This window comes from Salvelinus namaycush, chromosome 21, assembly GCF_016432855.1.
Source record: "Salvelinus namaycush isolate Seneca chromosome 21, SaNama_1.0, whole genome shotgun sequence".
Taxonomy (NCBI): domain Eukaryota; kingdom Metazoa; phylum Chordata; class Actinopteri; order Salmoniformes; family Salmonidae; genus Salvelinus; species Salvelinus namaycush.
Window position 1 is genome coordinate 29,924,553 of NC_052327.1, and position 22,278 is coordinate 29,946,830.

The following is a 22,278-nucleotide window of genomic DNA, read 5'->3' on the forward strand; positions in this document are numbered from 1 at the left end:
CACAGCGAGTGACAGAGCAAATAGCCATGCTGCTGACACAAGCATCAGAGTGGCGGTGGCTCACAGAGACATGACAGGCTCCACATGAAAACATGCTGCATGGTGTGGGCATGGGGAGGGAGCTCCCCCTGATCTGAGCCTGGGACCTAGGCTCACACTCCTGGGACGGAGAGAGGGTCAGCGCTGCTCTGGTCGACAACATGCACCATAAATATGTCATACTATAGATCCTCTGCAGAACAGAGAGGGTGGGGTCCTGCAGCAGAGAGGCCAGTTGCTAAGGTGACAGCGACAAAGCCCTGCTGAGACGCTCTTAGGCAGGCAGAAGAAGAGGCTGGGCCCAATTACTGCCTTCTCACACAGAACACACACCAACCACACTGACACACACAGACATGACCTCTACCCAGCTCTCCTCACCTCATCTTCCATCACACACACATACATGACCTCTACCCAGCTCTCCTCACCTCACCTTCCATCACACACACAGACATGACCTCTACCCAGCTCTCCTCACCTCACCTTCCATCACCCACACAGACATGACCTCTACCCAGCTCTCCTCACCTCACCTTCCATCACACACACATGCAGGCACGCAGACACACAAACACGCGCCCACGCACATGCACCCACCCACACACGCACAAACGCACACGGTAAAGAAGTAATACTGTGGGCTGTGGAAAAAGAGCTGTGAGGAGATCAGTGGTGGGCTAGAGGAGAGAGAGGCAGCCAGAGGAGGCCAGAGGCTGCTGGGCCTGTCAGGGGATGTTATCATCACCAGCACTAACTACAGCCCTCTTTACTGTGTAGGGGCCATGGCCATGCAAAAACACTGACAATGTATCATCTTTAAACAGCACTAGGCATGAGATAGATTTAGAGATTTTTCTTCTTGGTCAAAGTCAAGGCTAAATGGTAAAGCATTAGCAGCTCTTTTATGGCCTTACCGGGCTGGGATGGCACTGATGGGCTTTTTGTAGATAGTGATGAGTTTGTCCAGCACCACATCGGCGCTGGTGAACACGCGGTAGGAATGCAGGAAGGTGTTGAGGAAGTCGATCGAGAGGAAGCGCAGGTCGGTCAGTCTCTCTAGAAGTCTTTCCACACTGGCATAGCGGATCTGCAGCACCTTACATGAGTTCATCATCTTACTGAAACGGATGTCCACGTCATCGCAGTACAGGCTGGCGTCAGACCTGCTCACAGAAAAAACCCACAAACACATATGAAAACACTAGAACACACAAATAAAGACACCATGATAATCCCATTGACTGTTTGGCTGTAGTTGTGAATGGGGCTTACTTGATCATCTGTGGCACGGTGACTTTAGAGTTCTCCTCAAATGCATTCATCATAAGCCCATTGCAGCGGATGTTGTCTATGCACTGTAAAAGAGAAGAAGGGAAGGTTAAGGGAGAGGAAAGGTGTGAGTACAGCCACTCTGCAGACAGACATCCAGGCCACATGTCTCCCTGCTGGAGACAGACAGACGTGATGCATGCAGAGTAAAGCAGAGGAGAGCAGAGCAGACGTGCCTGGCTGATGTCACTGGTCCAGGCAGATTTCTCCTGCCGCGAGGAGGCCACTAGGATCACTGTGAACGACTGGCCTTCTTTAGGCTCCACCACGATTTTAAAGTCCAGGTGCTCCATGTCCTGTACACCCTTGTCTGGTTTGGCTTTGGGCAAAACAAACACAGAGGTGAATAGGAGAAATGGGTCATTACCATGGCATAAATGAGAGGTTTATTGTACTTCTAAATGATGATGAACAGATGAAACTTGCAGGGAGGCTATAGCTAGTATACTTCATAAAAGTGTAATACTAAACTTATCATATGTTACACTCTACATACAGTAAGCATATGTGCTCCATATTTCAGTGAGATATGAATGAAACAGTGCGGTGCTTACACTCATCATCTGTCCCCTCGGGGTCTTCCAGAAGAGTGCAGTCAATAAGAGAGACCACGCCATTCTGAGAACAACATACAATATGCATTAGCACACTCACAACCACATTCCAAGAATCCCCTCCACTACTGAATAATCAATAACAATATGACTTACATTATTATGTAGCAACACATATAGACCTACAGGTCAATAAAAACAGTAAATCCGCACCCAAGTAATAAGGGACTCCTTAAGAGGATGGGTTGACTTCAATATCATAGGACCATGATTATAAGTATTGGTATTAACGAAAGCCTCATCTATGTATTGTAATTTATTTTGGTCCAGGATGCATCTTAAGAGATTGTATAGTAGGCTCAGCAGCCCAGGGCAGGCCCACCTTGGTGAGGTGCAGCTTCCCTCCAGAGCCCCTGGTGCAGATGATGACATGCTTGGAGAAGAGGAAGCACTGCCTCTCCCCTTCCTTCTTCAGAGTCAGAGAGCCCAGTCGCCCACGGGTAATCTTACCCTTCTCACTCATTGGCACCTGGATGAGAGAGCCTGTATGGCAGAAGGGGGAGAGACATACAGCAGGGAGTCCAGTTAGTGATGAGAGCCCACAGATCAACTGTACTGCAAGACTGGGAGAGGCCTCCTTCACCTGTTCAATGACTGGGGGGGATATATACATACTGTAGGGTTAAACCATATCTCTATATGATTTTCCTTTTCTTTATATGTCCATCAAAGTCCGTTGGGGATGTATGACATTTACAGTCCCTGACTCACTGTCGGATTGCCTCCCAACAGCCTGATTACCCTTGGAAATGAAAGAGTCGGCCCACTTTCAGTACATGCTATAAAGGCAGACAGGATTATATTGCCCAAGCCGCTGGTTAAGTCTTTCCTTATGGAGGCTCAGGTAGGCCTATGGAGGTTTGAAGTTGTGAGAACACAAAGGCACTGGCAGTCAAACAGTTGCGAGGTAGAAAATCCACCTCTATGATTCTGCCTTTATGTGGGATCTTGGGTTCCTTTGTGTATCTTCTCTCAGAGCTTACCTTGTCTGACAAACGTCTGGCTGGTGTCAAGGAGGATCTCGCAGCCTTCTACGATCATGCGCTCAATGGCCAGGTTCTTCCTGATGTTCTCTGTCTCACTCACCTCGTCATGCATGATTCTAGGGGCAGAGAGGTTGGTCTTTTCACATTTGGAATGTCATTGTATTCACTGTCAGTGTGTATGCATTCTGTACAGTAAGCATGGTAAACTGAGGTGTCCTGTGTGCTGCTTTGGCGCTATAAGGTGGTAGGGCAGGTGTACCTGGACAGCTCCTCCAGCTTTGACTTGGCGTAGTCCAGACTTGTCCTCTCCACATGCTCATGTGGTGTGTGGGCCAGGAGCTCATGGAGAGTAAGAATGTAGCGGGGAATCTGGAGTGACAGAAAATGAATAGGGGCAGGTGAGTCACACACACTTGCATACAAGATTGCGTACACACACACACACACACACACACACACACACACACACACACACACACACACACACACACACACACACACACACACACACACACACACACACACACACACACACACACAATCAAACTCATTGCAGCAGATCAGTAGGGACTTCTAACGCACATTCTCAGTCATCAGCAGAAATGTATTACCAACACAGCAGAGTCCAAAGTAGACCCCAGTGGAGCAGACTGCACTGAAACTGCATGCCTTGCCAGAAAAGAGCCATTATGAAACCCTGAGCTTCACAAACAACCAGTTTATGTGTTTATGAAAAAAACAACAGGGATATTCATGTGAGACAAATATCTGCTCTGTTGTTGGTGATCAATGGAGGAGCATTTGTCTGAAGAGAGAGAGCTGTTTGAGCTGAGAGACGGGGACTGGACAGTCAATGAGAAGACAGTGGAATGTACAGTACTGTATGCCTACCTGGAACATGGGGTAGGTGAGGAAGGTCTCCAGAGTCCTCTCCTCACAGTCTGGCTTGGCCTCATACTGCTTCAGCAGCTTGTCAAAGTCTCGGTTCTGTTTACAGTGTGCCAGGATCTGCAGACTGTATTGGTGGTTCCTCACAAACTCCTGGTAGATGTTCAACATTGGCAGCAGGATGTCAAACAGGTCAGCTGTGAAGAGAGAGGACCAACAAGTGAATGAGAGATTGATAGATGATGTATGAGGTCAATTGGGACATAGTATTATCATATTCATCCATCCATTCCCTGAAAAAAGCACTTTAGTCAGCTTACCCAAAACTAATGTTGGCCAGCTTGCTATTCTTGCTTTCAACCCTTGGTAGAATATTTGATGCAGAAACATGATGGTCTCACTAAAGTAAAGGGGAAATTAACAAGATGTTAAGTGTCCATTCTGAGAAAAATATACACTAGCCATAGTTAGGTGAAAAGGATTCAAACATGCAACAGTGAATATGCCTGTATGTGCAAGTGTGTTAAGATTTTATACCGCTGCACTTGCCTCTTGACAGGTCGTCATTGCAAATAAGAATCTGTTCTTAATTGACTTACCTATATAAATAAAGGTTAAATAAAATACAAAAGAAACATCTTAGAATGAGGCTTTGACACAGCATAATGCCATCACATCTCAGGGTTATTATATTTTCATTATCGACCATAGTTGTAATGCATGAACATAAAATCCTACAGCATTGAGACAGTCATATCACTGTCTCCCTGAGAGAGGTGAGAGACAGCAGTGTGAGTGGTTAGCTTGGCGTGATCATCTACAGCTGCACACCTGTTGAGGAAGATGCTGCTGACGTCGTCATGGGTGATGGGTGGTTTCTTGGAGCTGGCGGCCATACGGAGCGGTCGGAGGAAATTGTTGACCAGGATGTGGAGCTGCTGGACGTACTCAGCCTCAGAGTCCAGCATACTGAACACCACCTGGTTCCTCTTCCTCATGCTCTCGGCGTGGGGAGACCGGATGTAGTCCTGGATGATGGTCTTCCACTTCCTCCTGCACATCCAGCCTCGTAGGAAACTCTGCACCTAGCGGACCACGGGAATCACGGGGAATGGAAGGTGAGTTTTTTTCCTGCATCATTGGCAAATACACTGAAAATAGAGTAGAACATATTTTGTGTAAATATGTACTTTTTTTATTTTCTTGAGTTCAGAGTCATCATCTTCACTGGGTTCAGCTGTTGGACTCGACTGGATCTTCCCATTGTCTTTGTGCAGCCCGGAAATCTGACAGAGAGGACAGCCACAGACAAGATCCACCAGTCATCATCACTCACAACCTGCTCTCCAAGTTTCCTCCTCACTTGACAGCGTATTAACAAAGTGACTGTGTCAAATGAAATTAGAGGCTGTCAAAGCTGCCAGCTCTGACATGTGGTAGTAGTGGTGGCAATACTAACTCTGTTCACTTGGCTCATATCTCTACAACAGCACTCATTTCCATTGGTTAGAAATGCAGACTCACACTGTGTGATACTGTGCTGCTGTACATAGAAAAGCCATAAATGTGCTGCACAAAAGAGCTGGGAGCTACTCAGAACTGTCTGAAGGTAAGTGTCCCCATTTACTTTGTATAGGCTGAAAGGGTTTATTGTTATGTTGTGGGGGGGATAGCACTCTGTATAATAAAGCCTTGTTCATGCATATTCAGCACACCATTTCATTTCAAGCCCCACATTTGCACATTAAAGTAACATGACTATTTGATCTGAAGAATACAGCAGGGAACATAGCTCTATTGGAGGGATTTCTTATGAGTGGAGATGTAAAGTGGTGGGTCTGCACACATCTCTTTGTGACAGAGCGTCCCTCCCAATCTATCCTAATCTCTCTCTCTCTCTCTCTCTCTCTCTCGTATTATTCAATAATATAGACATAAAGAAACAACTAGTACAGTCATTATCCATTTTAGTTCACTCAGATGACAAAATCCTAGAAATCTTGAGCGGTGCTCCTGAGAGATATTTCACTGTACTGTAGTTGCTCTAGATCCCACACAAGCTCCAAACGCTTTCCTGTTAAGTAAAAAATAAACATAACAATCCCCCACTGAGACAGAAGGAATCATAATGAATATTACCTCTGATTTTAGCCGTTCAATCTCTATTTCCCCATCCTCTATCTGTTGTCGAAGTTGCTTAGCAACCGTTTTCTCTGTCTCCACGATCTGAATTAGATGGAGATACTTCTGCATGAGCGTCTCGTGCTCCGTGGCCAGGTTCCTGTAACTGTGGACAGGAAACACACACTCACACACACTGCAGCAACTCTCCACAGACATGTTTCCATACTTTCAGAGGTCCAGATAGACACACTCAAGACTGTATGCTCCCCCATGCAGACTGTATACATCCACCACTCAACCCCTGCCCTACATACACATGTGTACCCATACAGACCTCAGGTCTATGAACAGCCTCATAATGCAGTGACGTAACTATTAATAGCCTTTGTGCTCAGTGAAGTGTAGCTACAGTACATTGCTGCACATGTCTCAGCAGATAACCAACCAAAATACAGCAGGGCCATATTGTTAAGAATATCCTCAGAGCAGTGCCCTAATCCACAGTCACAATAGACCACCAATCATCACAACAGCACTTCTTATTTCACAATGATTATTATACAGTAAGCTACGTCACCAGTCACCCTGTTTCATTCAACTGAAATTACACAATACCGATTTACTATTAACAGTTCAATAACAACACCTGAAACCAGAGTATATCAGGAATACGGTTTAACATCAGCTGCATACAAACTATTACCTCAGGTGACACGAATGTTTAAAAATCCTTCTCAAGGTCCCTATCAGGTTTTCTACAGCATTTGCCCCCAGAAATGTATGTCAAAAACATTGCCTTAATGCTGCATGACAGTTCTATCACATCTCAACAGAGTCAAATTGTACATTTCAAACCATACATCATGCCTTATCTAAGAGATTACACCCATCCATACAGTAGACATCAATAATAGCACATGTGTGTGTTAATGTAGGTGTTGACTGGGTAGACAGGTTGCAATAGAGGCCTGGTACCTGGCATGTGTTATTGCAGCCACCCATTCATCACCGTCCTTGACATCCTCTGTACGCAACTCCAGGGCTTTCTGGTTTTCATGGGTGAAATTTACAGTGAAGTAGTACTGAAACACACAGAAAAAACAAAGGCTTAATTAGCTCTAAAACACATTACTACATTGCATGGGTAAAGCGGCATTTGGATTCTTTGTTTTTTAATGTATGAGAAAAAGTATTTTCTCAATCCATAGAAATCTAAATGAGCTATCATATTATAACCACAAAATGCAACGAAAAGGTCAGACAATGCACAGTATAGCAGCTGCAACACAAACATAGTTACACAAAAATAATATTTTAACAGAAGATTATGAAGAGTATTTCTGGCCCAAAAAAATCAGTGTGCTGCAGACACACATCATTGAAACCATGAACCCTCTCACAATCTAAGCTTGTGTGTACCCTTTCTCATTGTTGACATTAGGGGAGTACATTGCACAAATGAGTGGGGAAAGGAAACCCACATCCTCACCCACCAGCTCGATCAATGGGGATTTTAGTAGAAAGCCTCTCCTGACTGTCTGGCTGCCTGGCCGCCTAACCGCCTGGCCACCTGACCGCGTTACCGCCTGAGCGGCTGTCTGACCGCCTGGCTGCCTGGCTGGCTCCGGATCCCAGGAGGAAAAGCCATAAGACATGTAAGCTGGAGGCACTGCCAATTACATAACGGTGCACTACCTGTTACCTAGCAACTCCACTCTGTGCGAATGGATAGGCTCTTAGCGCTACTTGTCTCACTCCATTTTAACTAAGCTGGCCTTCTCTACACTGAATTCCCCAGCACCAATAGGTCTGTGTACGAACCATCACAGTCACTTAACAATCATAGACCATCCACATTATCTGGTGGATTAAAAGTTAATTTCAGACCTTGCCAGACCCTGTTTTGTACATATAGTAAATTTCTTAACTGTTGTACATTTACATCATTAACATATGCTAACTTTTCTTTCCTCAAATAAGAATCTCAGTGCACTTTTCTTTTGAAAATATACACCAAATACACCAAAACACACAATGATTGGCATGGCAAGATAGGAAAAGATCAGCGCTGCTTGGCAAAAGAACAGCCTACATTATCACATCTCACACATTGGAATCACACTCAAGGTTAAAAATGTGACTCCTAGTGTGTACTTTGGCAGCAGCCATGTTGAGCGAATGCCCAGCCTAATCTTTGGCCAACAGGAACCCATCAACCTGCACCTCATCACTATTCATGGCTGAATGGTATTCATCCTTCCTTCAAAGATAATCGGATCTATTTATTTCAGGGATGCATGCTTGTTGTTGTTGTAGTTTTCCTTCATCCTCTCTCTAAAAGCAGAGAGAGTGGCTTGTTTAACACACAGCCTACTTCATGCTTTATGTCTACAGCTGAATCATAACACACACACTTTCAATGTTTTTTTAGGAAGTCAATCAGGGTCTGAACTTATTGTTGAGTGTTAGAATAGTAGAATACACAAGGTGTAATTTCATATTTTGGTTATGCATCAGCAGTTTTCCTCTTTTTATGTTAGACACTGACAATCACTATGTCAGCTAACATTTTTTAGATTGATACGAAAAAAACAGAACAGAAATACATCAGCCATCACTGGTTGCCGAATGCTGTAAAATGCTGCTGTTCCCCAATGGGCCCTGACCCCTCTGAAGTAGTGCAAGGAGCACATTTACAACAGATAGCGGTTGATTGTGTTAATAGTGGAAGGGAGTGGAGGCGCGACAACACACAGATACTCTCTGCAGTTCCCTGCAAATAGGGTTGCCATATGAACCATGGGCTAAAATACCTTATCAGCTTTAGACAACGACATTTGGGGATAAATTGAATGTGGGAATAAACGCTCAAATCCAGAATTGTAATGAGTTAACAGATCAAAGGTCATTCAAACTCCTGATTTTGATGCAAATAGAAGAAAGCCAAAAACGTCTACTGACCTGTCATTCTACCTGGGGCATTAACACTCTCTTTAGAAAGCACAGGCACCCATCTTTCTGAGCTTTCATCAATATGGTGGCCCCTTAAGCTGTCAAACTTCACAACGACCTGCATCATTGAATTTTACTTCACAGTCAAATTTCGATTAAAGCTGCCAATGTGTGAGGGCAGAAATGAGGGTGAGATAAATATGGTTATATGAATAGTACAGTACATTGATTACAAACCAGCATACCATGACTATTGAAGATAATATTTAGTTTAGAACTACTTGGCATCAAAGGATCTTCCCTCTGAGACGAGTCCACTCCCCCAACCTATTTTAATCAACTTTCATATTGTATTTTGTCTCCGTTGTTCATTCAGTTAAGCCTTAAACTCGATTGAACTTTAAAAGTCTACATCTCAAATCCTAGGGTTGTCACAGATTTAGGCGGTTGACTGTCTCTGTGCCATCCTATATCTTATCATTCAGGATGAACTTGCTATTGGTGTGCAAACAAGGTGCATGGTCTATGGTTATGCATACCCATAAGGCATACATATACTGCTCATTCTTCTATATTAAAGAAATTACGTATCATTTATTATTTATTGCTCATCGCTCACATTGACTGGCCAATGAACACTCACTAATGTGAGAATCCGGTGGTGTCCTTGTTTTTGAATAAACAATTGCTATGAGAAGTAATGTATGTTGGCTTGGAGATGTTAGTAGGATGCAATGGGGTGTGACAAATATATTCTGAGCTATGTAACATTGTATTGAGTTGTGAACAGAGCCTGTTGACTCTGGCAGCTATGGAGTAAGACAGATGAGAATGGATCATTCCTTCACAAATACAGACTCACAGACTATCAAAACAACATTATAACCTTGTGTTTTGTTGTAGTAAGCCATCCAATAATCATGTTGAAAAGGATGGATCAAAAGAAGGAAATTCCTGACAAATTCCTCTGAAACAATTTGCACGTTCATAATATAAGGAGTTTTCATTCTCTAATGAGGGGAACTGGAAGAGCAAAATATTAGCCAATATGCCACATATTGCTTTGTCAGCACAGGGACAGCTGTTCACAGGAAAGGCATGGACTCACTTTGGACTGCAGCCTATACAGACATGGATAGGGACTGCAGACAGAGCAGAACAGAACAGAAGTAAACAGAACTACTAGCAGATAGAGCCTCAATTCAATGATCCTACACACAAAACATTCCACAATCATTACATCATCCTTCATGTGCACAATATTAACTTTCCTTTTCAGTAATAGAGAACACAAAGATTGCAGCACCATGAATTATTCTGTTTTTCATGACTGTTTTTTGTAAGGAATGTTAAACAAGATGAGCCATATAAGAAGATGAAAAGTATCAGTTAATTAACCATCTTATTGAAGTAAGGAAGTAGGATCTTATGGTGTCTACTTCTACAGGTTTAGGCTTCTCCAGCATTGTAAATCATATGTTTCATTAGTTAAAAGTACTGGAGAGGAAATGTATTTTTTAGCTACTTTGCAACTACTTAGCATGTTAGCTAACCCTAACCCTTTAACCTAACGCCTAAACTTAACACTAACCTTAACCCTTTAACCTAACTCCTAAACTTAACCCTAACCTTAAAGTGCCTCGGATTTACTAACAGAATAATACAAAATGCTCTGAGACCAGGTTGCAGCCTAAAGGAAATGGGTGATGAACATCCACAAATTAATACATACTACATGAAACGTAACATATCATACTAAATGGAGTGTCTCGGATTTACATAAAGAATAACGAAATGATCTGAGACCAGGTTGCAGCATCATAGACAGTAGAAGCCAATCAAGACAAACGATTATGTTTTATTTTTTCTTCCAGATTTGAACAGCCTCATCCTCTGATCCCAATGTGAAGGAATAACTCATCCCATTTCTCTGAGAGCAAAATACAGTGTACCAAAACATAAAAACAATAGTGACGAGGACCCCATGCCCGTTGTTTTGGCGTACGGTCTTGTTACTTAACAATATTTGCTGCAGACTCAGTTGCCGAGGTAGGATGCTATTAATAAAAACAGTGCGAGAGTTATATCAATACGTCAAACAGTGATATTACGTCAAATTTCCGCAAGATGGCGACTGTGGTACGCAATACCTTTAGCGCAATTTTCTTGAAAAAAGAAAACAGTGTCACCAAACTTCACTGTGAGATAACATTTGGTTTGACAATAATAGTTCCATATCAACCACATGTTTTGTTTAAACATGTAGGCCTGTAGACCATGTAGAAATACATAATTGCCAGTAAATTGCCTGTTTTTTTGTCTCAAATAATCGACACTATATAGGCACAATGCAGCAAAACCGAATAAATACTTGTTAATAAAATACAATAAAAACAATGCAGGAAACCGCGAGGCAGCTCGGTATTCAATTAGGTGTTTATAATGGAATCATTAAACCGATGCACAGATTACATAACACACGCACGCACACTGAGCAAACAGTTCTTTATTGAATCTGGTAGAGGCCAACTGTAGGTTATAATTTAACTGGACTGTAATGTAATACTTGCTGTGGATAAAGAGAGATGGGATAAATAGCATAAATAATGGGGGGGGTACTTTTCCTCAAAATATATATGCTACATGTACTCATAACACTGAACCGTCTGATTCACATGATAACCTGCTTTCAAACTCATGAGGATATCTGCACGCCGGTAACTCGTGCATCATTCATGTGTATTCAATGACAACCTATAACTTTACAGTCGTAAAAAAGACAAATGAAACAATGTTGTGAACTTGTATGTGTGTTATTCCTACCTGCTTTTCTAAACACTCTTTGGATGATTGTGAAGGTTTAGGTGACGGCGCCCTGTCACACACACATCCCTCCAACAGGTATAATCCCGCAGGTCGAGAGCTGGACTCGCTCTCAAAATAAAACAGCATATTTTGGAATAAAGCGAACCACTTTGTGTGCCATTTTGTGTTGTCTGAGCTCCTTTTGCTCAAGCAACCTCGCCTCGTACCATCCTTCTTTGCCAAAAGACCCAGGTAGGTGACATGACCATCATTCAGTCGTATTCCCTTCTGCATTTTTATAAGGAGACTTTGATTGAAAAAAGCTACTTGTTCCTTACATCCTCTTAAACCTGGTACACAGACAGACGTGGACTTTCTGATTGCGGACAAGCAGTAGCCCGCTCTGCCCCTGCATTTACCATGTTGGCATGAAGTACAAAAAGAGAGGAACAAAACATAGAACAAGGATGTATCATCCTAAATTCGTTGAGGAGATTTTAGGGCTTCAATTCCCACATTTCTACCCAAAAATAAAGAAAAAACAGACCGACTATGAATTTAAACGGAGACTGGCAAAGGAAGATAATTATAGCGTGCGCGAGGTGGTTTGTCGTATTCTCACGTGAAATCTCCCGAAAACAGTGAGCTGAGCGAGACAGCGAAGTCACGTGACGTAGCTTCGGGAAAACACATTTCAGAACCTTGGACAGCGAATTCAAAACAAGTGAAAGTGAAGCCGTCGCGTGAGCTGTTGTTTTCATGCAAGAGATACCTTAGTCCTCCTGACTACTCTCATTAACCAAACATGGAAGTTGTATTATTCGTGAATTAACACTACTTTTTGAATTTAATGAGATGGAATTGTAACTCCTTGTTACTCAGAGAATGAAAAGCATACATTTCAATAGGCAGTCAGATGGTGAAAGCTCATTACCCATGGGATAGACTAGAGTAGGCAGGTGGTTGGCTATATAAGGGTAGGTCCTAAGTCCATGTGATTCACAGAAATGCCTACTATAGATCATTTTAATTGTTTTAATAAAAAAATCATAGAGCAGTTGGCCGTCTTGAATACACACTTGTAAAGGTCAGTCTTATTCATTGACATACATCAATACATGGTTTGCCTTGCCATTACATTAATGTAATCAATTTGGTTAATGACAATGTCGATTGAAAATAAATCTTGAATTTCTTTAGCCCATGCTTGGCAACCTATTCAAGTGGACCCACCTGAGCAATTCTCAGTGCCTTTTATTTCCTTGCAAAAAACATGCTGTTTTGTTGCTGTCAGTGCTATTGTACTCTCAGCCTACCTAACAAAGGTTTGGTTGCAGTTAATTAGGGTCCAGTGACAGAAGGCAGATGGTTGGAGAGCGCTGTCCCATACTACCCCTCTGGGGTTAGAGTTAGATGTTTTCAAAGTGGCTATCATAACACCACAGTAATCAGCACTATTTTTTAAATAACACCCAACTGATTGTTTCAACAAATTTACCATAGCACAATAACAGTGGCAATTATATAAAAACAACTTTTATATTTAGAATATTACATGTAAATGGAACTGGCTTTAGCCTACTGTATAGAATGTTAGCATTGGCACAAAACACTTCACACATAATGCAAAGAGCTGGAGGTAGCAGAGTTCCTGTCTTATACGCTAAAACCGGGGCCTCCTTCAGAATCTGTATTAAGATTATGCTAATAGACTCTCGTCCATCTTTCCCTAACACGGCTCTCCTCAGCCAGCCAGCCAGCCAGCCAGGTCCACACGTACCAGGGTGGCACGAGGGCTGAGGGCTGTTTGCTTTGCCCTGTTCTGTCTGCGTCATACACATTCCTGCTGCATTCTCCTTCACCCCTCTCTCTCTCTCTCTCTCTCTCTCTCTCTCTCTCTCTCTCTCTCTCTCTCTCTCTCTCTCTCTCTCTCTCTCTCTCTCACTCGCTCTCGCTCTCGCTCTCGCTCTCTGCCGCTCAAGAACCACCACTGACTTATTGCAAACATAATAGGCTGTTCACAACCATGGCACACCCATGAGGAGGTCCTTGCATCTCTTTAACCTATACAGTAGTTTAAACAGCCTTCATTGCCCTTTGGTAGCTGTCTTCTCTTGTATTATAATTAATTGCTTTTATTAGTCCCAGGGCAGCAGATTCTTCACAGCCATTCCATAAGAGGCTTGATGACAACATTTTCAGACACAATAAATACGATAGTGCCTCATAATGTAAACATAATAAAATGTAATATGTTGCTGAATAATGATATTATTCGAAGCCAGCACCAGATGATAAAAAGAGCAACATCACAATGACTCTATTTAATTATTGGATTACTTTAGCTATTTAAATCCTTTACCGTGGGACCTAACCTTTATTCCATTGGCATTACTCAAGTATAGGACTTTTACAGTTCATTAGGGTGTTGGATATCAACACCAGTGATATACTGTAATAGAATGAGAAATATTTGGGTATGTTTCAAACCAGTGAACAGGAGATACTTTTACCCTCTGCTCCCCATTGCAGAACATGGTAGGTGTTGGATGAGTACTTTAAAGTTCATTATTGCACACTGGATCTAATTTAGCCTGTTTTCATTGCTCCATAAAAAGGGAGGCACAAAACAAACTGCAGTCCAGCATCAGATAGATTGGCATGACGATAAATTCTGAGCATTGCTCATTCATTTATGTACACTACTCTGTTTACAACAATTCATAATGGTATTCCATAGCTCACAGTTTTCATTATTATCAGGGAACCCATTATCTGAGCTTGTTGGAGTCATTGGCATAATGTCCTGTGGCTTGTGCTAGTTCTTTGTCACAGTGGTTATATAGCTGAGCTACAAAACATGTTGTAGCACACAGGCAATATGCCTCTCTGAGCACCCAATTTGTTTAAAAGGCCAGCCTTTAATGTGGTGCTGTCAGTCATCTAAATACTTTATTTATTACTTTATATCTGTTGTTATTTGCTTTCTCTCAGATCCATTCTATTATAAATCCCTCTCTTCTCTAAGGCAGCTATTTAAGCAGACCTTTTTCCTCTATTCTTTCAATTAGCTATTTATGGGGACTGATATTAATCCAAAGTCAAATTCATCGAATGGTTATATAAACCATACAATGTAAAAAAAGAAAAAAGTAGATTTGAAGAAATAAGAGCAGATGACTCCCTTTGCCATAAATTGAGCCAATGTAAGCTTAAGGCACCTATCATCAACCAATCTTAACCAACCATTTTTTAAACATTTGCATAGACGCACATGTGAGAAGCTGATAACATAGGGTGTATTGTTAGTATGCTCTCCTGGAGCCAAGCTCAGGACCAGGTGAAACCAAACTCAGGGCCAGGTGAAACCAAGCTCAGGGCCAGGTGAAACCAAGCTCAGGGCCAGGTGAAACCAAGCTCAGGGCCAGGTGAAACCAAGCTCAGTGGGTGGATTCTGGCTCCACGAAACATACACAACACAGTGAATCATTGAGCTTTGAGCCCTCAGCACGTGCACCACTTGTCCGTTTAGAGATGCCTCTCTACTGCTCCCTTCAACAGATTCATAGAGTAGAGAAAAGCCACTATATGTCTGGAGCTCCAATCGGGGCCGACTAAACTGCTGCTCTCAGGCAGAAGAATGGCTTAGCAACTCTGCTGGAGACCCCCCTCCCCCATACACCAACACACTGTCTATAACCTACTCCCACATACACACTTCCTACAGAGGGGAGATGGCACATGTGCTCGTCTGTCGATATAATAAACGGATGATCAGCTTGCTAGCCATGCCTCTTTAAAGTCTGATTTAACCCTCAATTAAAATTTAGAATTGTAAATGCACACATTGATTTAAAGGCAAACATATTATTGTCATGATCATACACAATCTTAATATTTTTGTAAAATATATTTATCATGTTTTCCACAAGCGTTAAAGTAGTCACGATGAAGGCATGGCCATTGTGGTTCCTATATTTCCCACACTGAGATCCAAGGGATGCTGCTATTGCAGTATCCCTACAGAAACCTCCTCTCAGTGCTGTGGATGAGACAGGGCTACTCTTAATTACATGATCCAGCAGGCTTCTAATTCACCATACTCCTCTACAACGATATTCACTAATTACTCGTTCTTTTTTTAGAAACAGCCTACTTGGTTTTATCATGCCCCTCCTTATGCTCATTGTCTGCTTCATCATATTCATACTTAGGGTGGCTGGGGTGACAGCACTCCCAGGCTCTTATTGAAACTGAGTAAGCAAAATATTCAAATTAACATTCAAATCACTGAAACATGATTTTCCTATGAAGAATCTGGAGGAGAGATCGGAAGGTATAGAGCTTGGTTAAGGTGCAGAGGACGAAATGGTATTTAGGAAGCTGCATTGCAGTGATAATGTGGCATCATAATCTGTCTGAATTTCGTCTTCTGTCTATGTCAGAGCTCACACTGGGAGTCCAACGATGCCAGCACATTAGCCCATGATTTCTGGAGGCTAGACAGTACAGTAAGACCAATGTAAAGTAACGATCCACACAGTTGTCATTTGGATTGGTTTTGACTAGTGTTGACTGACCAATCAGCTGTAACCAAACAACCCTCACTTCGACGGATGCCAGAATACGCAAAAGTGGTAAATAACGCTTTTAACTAACCTGGATCATGCTACATGTGTGATCATGTAGCTTTGGTATTGTGTGCTGTTCTGCAGACTAAAGCTGATGATACACTGGTCATTTCCTGACACAATATTGCCGATCAATGTTGCTGGCAACAGAATGTGCCACAAATGCTAGAACTTTAGCATGTGGAAACAGTACCAGGGAAACTAAACCAAAACATGAATTGCTGTCATACCTTGTCCATAGACTGCTTACAGGGTAAGGAAACCAATGTGTAATTTTGTAATTTGGGTGAACTATACCTTTAATTTTGTCAATATGGGGGCGCTGTTTTCACTTTGTAAAAAATCGTTCCCAAATTAAACTGCCTCGTACTCAATTCTTGCTCGTACAATATGCATATTATTATTACTATTGGATAGAAAACACTCTCTAGTTTCTAAAACCGTTTTAATTATATCTGTGAGTAAAACAGAACTCATTTTGCAGCAAACTTCCTGTCAGGAAGTGAAAAATCTGAAATCGAGGCTCTGTTCCAGGGCCATCCTATTAATTTGCCTGAAATCTATGGATCTACATGTACTGCATACGCCTTCCACTAGATGTCAATAGGCTGTGAGAGGTGGAATGGGGTGTATAGCTTGATCTGAGGTCAAATGAGAGCTCTTGGAATGACATGACCCCAAGTTTCCTTTGTTCAGCAAGGCGCGGGAAGGACCCCTGAATTGCGTTCTGAAAAGCTTTCGTTATAGACGTTAGATATCTCCGGCTCAGATTTTATTTGATATATGTGTTAAAAACATCATAAAGTAGTTATTTTAAACCGAGTTATATCAGTTTATATCAGTTTATTGCGATTTTCGGCCTTTTCTTTGTTTTGCGTTATGGTGAGTTTGGACACTCCTGCGCCACATGGCTAGCTTTGGTTGCTAATTCGACAGATGAAGAGGACATTCTACAACCGAACAACGATTATTCTGGACAAAGGACACCTTGTACAAGATTCTGATGGAAGCTCATCAAATAGTAGGAACCATTTATGATGTTATTTCGTATTTCTGTCGAAAATGTGTAGTCGTATTTTTCTCCCTGATTTTGGGCGCTGTCTCGCTATAACGTAAGCTGTATGTCGTACTAAACTTATTTTAAAAAATCTAACACAGCGGTTGCATTAAGAACTAGTGTATCTTTCATTTGCTGTCCAACATGTATTTTTTAGTAAAGTTTATGATTAGTTATTTGATTAGATTAGGTGCCTCTCCAAGATTTCTCCTGACATTTTTTTTTCATTTTGACTACGTATTCACATTGTATAACCACGATTTGTGCCGCTAAATATGCACATTTTCGAACAAACCATATATGTATTGTGTAATATGATGTTATAGGACTGTCATCTGATTAAGATTTTGAAGGTTAGTGAAGAAATGTATATCTTTTGCTGGTTTTTTCGCTATCGTTACCGTTGCGTTGAATGAATGCGGTTGTGTGTTTGGCTATTGTAGTAAGCTAATATAATGCTATATGGTGTTTTCGCTGTAAAACACTTAAAAAATCTGAAATATTGGCTGGATTCACAAGATGTTTGTCTTTCATTTGCTGTACACCATGTATTTTTCATAAATGTTTTATGATGAGTATTTAGGTATTTCACGTTGGTCTCTGTAGTTATTCTAGCTGCTTTGGTGAGATTTGTGATGGTGGCTGCAATGTAAAACTATGATTTATACCTGAAATATGCACATTTTTCGAACAAAACATATGCTATACAATAAATCTGTTATAAGACTGTCATCTGATGAAGTTGTTTCTTGGTTAGTGACTATTTATATCTTTATTTGGTCGAATTTGTGATAGCTACCTATGCGGTAAAAAAATGGTGAAAATATGCGGTTGAGTCTTTTGCTATCGTGGTTAGCTAATAGAAATACATATTGTGTTTTCGCTGTAAAACATTTTAAAAATCGGAAATGATGGCTGGATTCACAAGATGTTTATCTTTCATTTGGTGTCTTGGACTTGTGATTTCATGAAAATTATATTATATGATATCCCTGTCGCGTTAGGCTAGGCTATGCTAGTCAGCTTTTTTGATGGGGGGATCCCGGATCCGGGTTTGTGACTCGTGAGATGGGGGCGCTAGCTAACCAGCTAGTTAAACACACAAAAACCTAAAACTTTCTAAAACATAAACATATTTACTTAATTAATTTAAATTTAGCAGACGCTCATATCCAGAGCGAATTACTGTAGTGATTGCATACTAGTCCCCCGTAAGAATCAAACCCACAACCCTGGCGTTGCATGCATCGTTCTCTACCTACTGAGCCACACAGGATCTGTAAGTGCCTTCAGAAAGTATTCATACCCCTCGACTTACTCCACATTATGTTGTGTTACAACCAGAATTCAAAATGTATTAAATATATGTTTTTCTCACCCATCTACACACAATACCCCAAAATGATAAAGTTAATATTTTTTTATTTTATTGTTTGCACATTTTTTGAAAATGAGATATAGAAATATTTACATTTACATTTAAGTCATTTAACAGACGCTCTTATCCAGAGCGACTTACAAGTACATACATTCATACTTTTTTTGTACTGGCCCCCCGTGGGAATCGAACCCACAACCCTGGCGTTGCAAGCACCATGCTCTACCAACTGAGCCACACGGGACCTATCTCATTTACATACTGTAAGTATTCTCACCCAAGAGTCAGCACTTTGTGGAAGAACCTTTGGCGGCGATTACAGCTGTGAGTCTTTTGGGGAAAGTCTCTAAGAGTTTGCACACCTGGATTGGACAATATTTGGCCATTATTCTTTTAAATATTCTTCAAGTTCTGTCAAGTTGATTGCTGATCATTGCTAGACAACCATTTTCATGTCTTGCCATGGATTTTCAAGTCGATTTATGTCAAAACTGTAACTAGGCCACTCAGGATCATTCAATGTTGTCTCGGTAAGCAACTCCAGTTGTGTTTCAGGTTATTGTCCTGCTTAAATGTGAATTTGTCTCCCAGTGTCTGCTCGAAAGCAGACTGAACAATGTTTTCCGCTAGAATTTTGCCTGTGCTTATAGCTGCATTCCGTTTGTTATTATCCTAAGAAACTCCCTTCCTTTCCAATGACAAGCATACCCAGAGCATGCTTGTAAATATGAAGAGTGGTACTCAGTGATGTGTTGTGTTGAATTTGCCATAAACATAATGCTTTGTATTCAGGACAAAAAACACATTTCTTTACCACATTTTTTGCAGTATTAAACACCTTGTTGCAAACAGGATGCATGTTTTATAATATTTTTATTAAACTCTGTCATTTATGTTATTATTGTGGAGTAACTACAATGTTGTTGATCCATCCTGTTTTCTCATATTGCAACCATTTAACTCTGTAACTGTTTTAAAATCATAATTGACCAGATGATGAAATCCTTGAGCAATGTCCTTCCTCTCCGGCAACTGAGTTAGGCAGAGATGTAAGGTTCTGCTTGTCTTTTCTTAGTCAACCTTGTGTCCTTTTCCTTTGTGTTCTTGAACGTAGCCCTGTTTCTTTGTGTTCTGGAACATAGCCCTGTCTTTCATTTTTGTTAATTGATTTTCAACTGTGTTCGTTTCTCACCTGGTTTCATCAGCTCCCTATTTAGTTCAGTTCTTTCTGTTTGTATGGTTGTGAGTTATTGTTTGGTTGTGACTGCCTACCTGTGTTTGACCATTGCCTGCGACCACGATTCCTTCCTTCTGCGAATGCTTAATAAACATCTGCCACGCTCTGCGTGTGAATCTACACCTTTTTCTCCTTGAGTATTCATTACACAATACCTCACCCCAAAAAAACGGAATGGATTCAGCGGAGCTACAGCGGCACCTAACCCAGCAAGTGGAGCTTATCCTCTTTGGGTAGGGGGCAGTAAAAGCGTTCCCAAAGTAAAGAAAACACTCTAAAACACTCTAAAGTTTCCAAAACTGTTAAAATAATGTCTGTGAGTATAACAGAACTGATTTGGCAGGTGAAAACCTGAGAAAAATCCATCCAGGAAGTGGAATTATTTTCATGTGGCTGTTTTTCAACTCAATGCCTACAGAGAATCCAATGGGTTAGGAATCAGATTGCAGTTCCTATGGCTTCCAATAGATGTCATCAGTCTTTAGACATGGTTTCAGGCTTTTATTTTACAAACGACGAGTAAACAGCCATTTTGGTCAGAGGACAGAGGAACTTTGCAGACCTGATTCGCGCACCATTTGTTATTTTTCCTTTCTACTGATAACGGTATTGTCCGGTTGAAATATTATTGATTATAAAGACAATAAACAACCTGAGGATTAATTATAAACATCGTTTGACATGTTTCAACGAACTTTACCGGTACTTTTAGTATGTATTCTTCTTCCTGCTGTGACCGCCTTGGAGCCATTGGATTACTGAACAAAACGCGCCAACAAAGCAGAGTTTTTGGGACATCAAGAGGGACATTATCGAACAAAACAAACATTTACTGTGTAACTGGAAGTCTTGTGAGTGCAACCATATGAAGATCATCAAAGGTAAGTGATTAATTCTATCGCTATTTCTGACTTTAGTGACTCCTCTACTTGGCTGGTAAATGTTTGTATGCTTTTTTATACGGGGCGCTACCCTCAGATAATCACATGATATGCTTTCGCCGTAAAGCCTTTATGAAATCTGACAACGGATGGATTAACAAGAAGTTCATCTTTAAGCCGATGTATAACACTTGTATATTTTATGAATGCTTATTATGTGTATTCCTGTATTTTGAATTTGGCACTCTGCAATTTTAGCAGATGTTGGCCAGGTGGGACGCTAGCGTCCCACATACCCTAGAGAGGTTATGGAGGAAATTTTCCATCTTCCCCGGCCAGCCTATCCCTACTCCTCCAATGCCAGGTATCGTAACCCATAGCCCTTCTTCATTCAAACCCATGCCTGGAAAATATAACGGTTCGCCTGGGAAATGTCAGGGATATCTGATGCAATGCAGCAAATACATTAAGCACAACCCAACTAACTTTGCCACTGACGAGCAGGGTGAATTTTGCTGTCTCTTCTCCCAGGAAAAGCCCTGGATTGGGCCACCGCCATATGGACTGCCAACAGCACAAAACTCGGATCCGAGACATTTCCACACCCTCATCAGAGATATTCGAGCACTCTCCCTCCGGTCGTCCTATAGAAGACCTCCTCATAGAACTTCAACAAGGACGCAATTCAGCTGCTGAGTATGCCCTCGAGTTCCGCACCATGGCTGCAGGGAGTGGATGTAGTGAGGCTGTTGTACTTACCGTCTACCGATGAGGGCTCAACAGGGAACTTCAGGCGGAGCTGGCCTGTAGAGGTGACCTTCAGGATTTAAATCCATACATTCGTCTGTCCATCTCCATCGAGGATCCCAAAGCCCATGCAGTTGGGCCATGCTCCTCTCCTGTCACGATCGTCGTAACGTTGAAGAGAGGAGGACCAAGGCGCAGCGTGAAATGAATACATACTTGATTTATTTAACGAAGACGAAAACGAAGAACACTTGACAAACTAATACAAAACAATAAACGACGAACGTGAAGCTAATCAAAACTAGTGCTGACACAAACACTACACATAGACAATAACCCACAACCCACAATACAAAACAGGCTACCTAAATATGGTTCCCAATCAGAGACAACGCAAAACACCTGTCTCTGATTGAGAACCATATCAGGCCAAACACAGAAATAGACAAACCAGACAAACAACATAGAATGCCCACACAGATCACACCCTGACCAACCAAAACATAAAACATACAAAGCAAACTCTGGTCAGGGTGTGACAGTACCCCCCCCCCCCCCCCCCCCCCTATAGGGGAGGGTCTGGGTGGGCATCTATCCGCGGTGGCGG

General features: G+C 41.8%; 1 protein-coding gene across 1 annotated transcript in view; it reads right to left on the reverse strand.

Moving 5' to 3' along the window:
• LOC120065846 (ras-specific guanine nucleotide-releasing factor 1) overlaps nucleotides 1-12,034 on the reverse strand; it is a 31,356-nt gene extending 19,322 nt beyond the window's left edge. Inside the window, exons 1-14 of the mRNA XM_039016895.1 lie at nucleotides 11,759-12,034; nucleotides 6,959-7,065; nucleotides 5,999-6,146; nucleotides 5,050-5,145; nucleotides 4,691-4,944; nucleotides 4,180-4,259; nucleotides 3,863-4,056; nucleotides 3,231-3,340; nucleotides 2,969-3,087; nucleotides 2,308-2,468; nucleotides 1,926-1,989; nucleotides 1,548-1,681; nucleotides 1,315-1,397; nucleotides 957-1,205 (exon numbers count right to left, since the gene is read on the reverse strand). Of these exons, the coding sequence (XP_038872823.1) occupies nucleotides 957-1,205; nucleotides 1,315-1,397; nucleotides 1,548-1,681; nucleotides 1,926-1,989; nucleotides 2,308-2,468; nucleotides 2,969-3,087; nucleotides 3,231-3,340; nucleotides 3,863-4,056; nucleotides 4,180-4,259; nucleotides 4,691-4,944; nucleotides 5,050-5,145; nucleotides 5,999-6,146; nucleotides 6,959-7,065; nucleotides 11,759-12,034 (2,075 nt within the window). The remainder of the gene's footprint in view (nucleotides 1-956; nucleotides 1,206-1,314; nucleotides 1,398-1,547; nucleotides 1,682-1,925; nucleotides 1,990-2,307; nucleotides 2,469-2,968; nucleotides 3,088-3,230; nucleotides 3,341-3,862; nucleotides 4,057-4,179; nucleotides 4,260-4,690; nucleotides 4,945-5,049; nucleotides 5,146-5,998; nucleotides 6,147-6,958; nucleotides 7,066-11,758) is intronic.
• Between the last annotated feature and the right edge of the window lie 10,244 nt (nucleotides 12,035-22,278).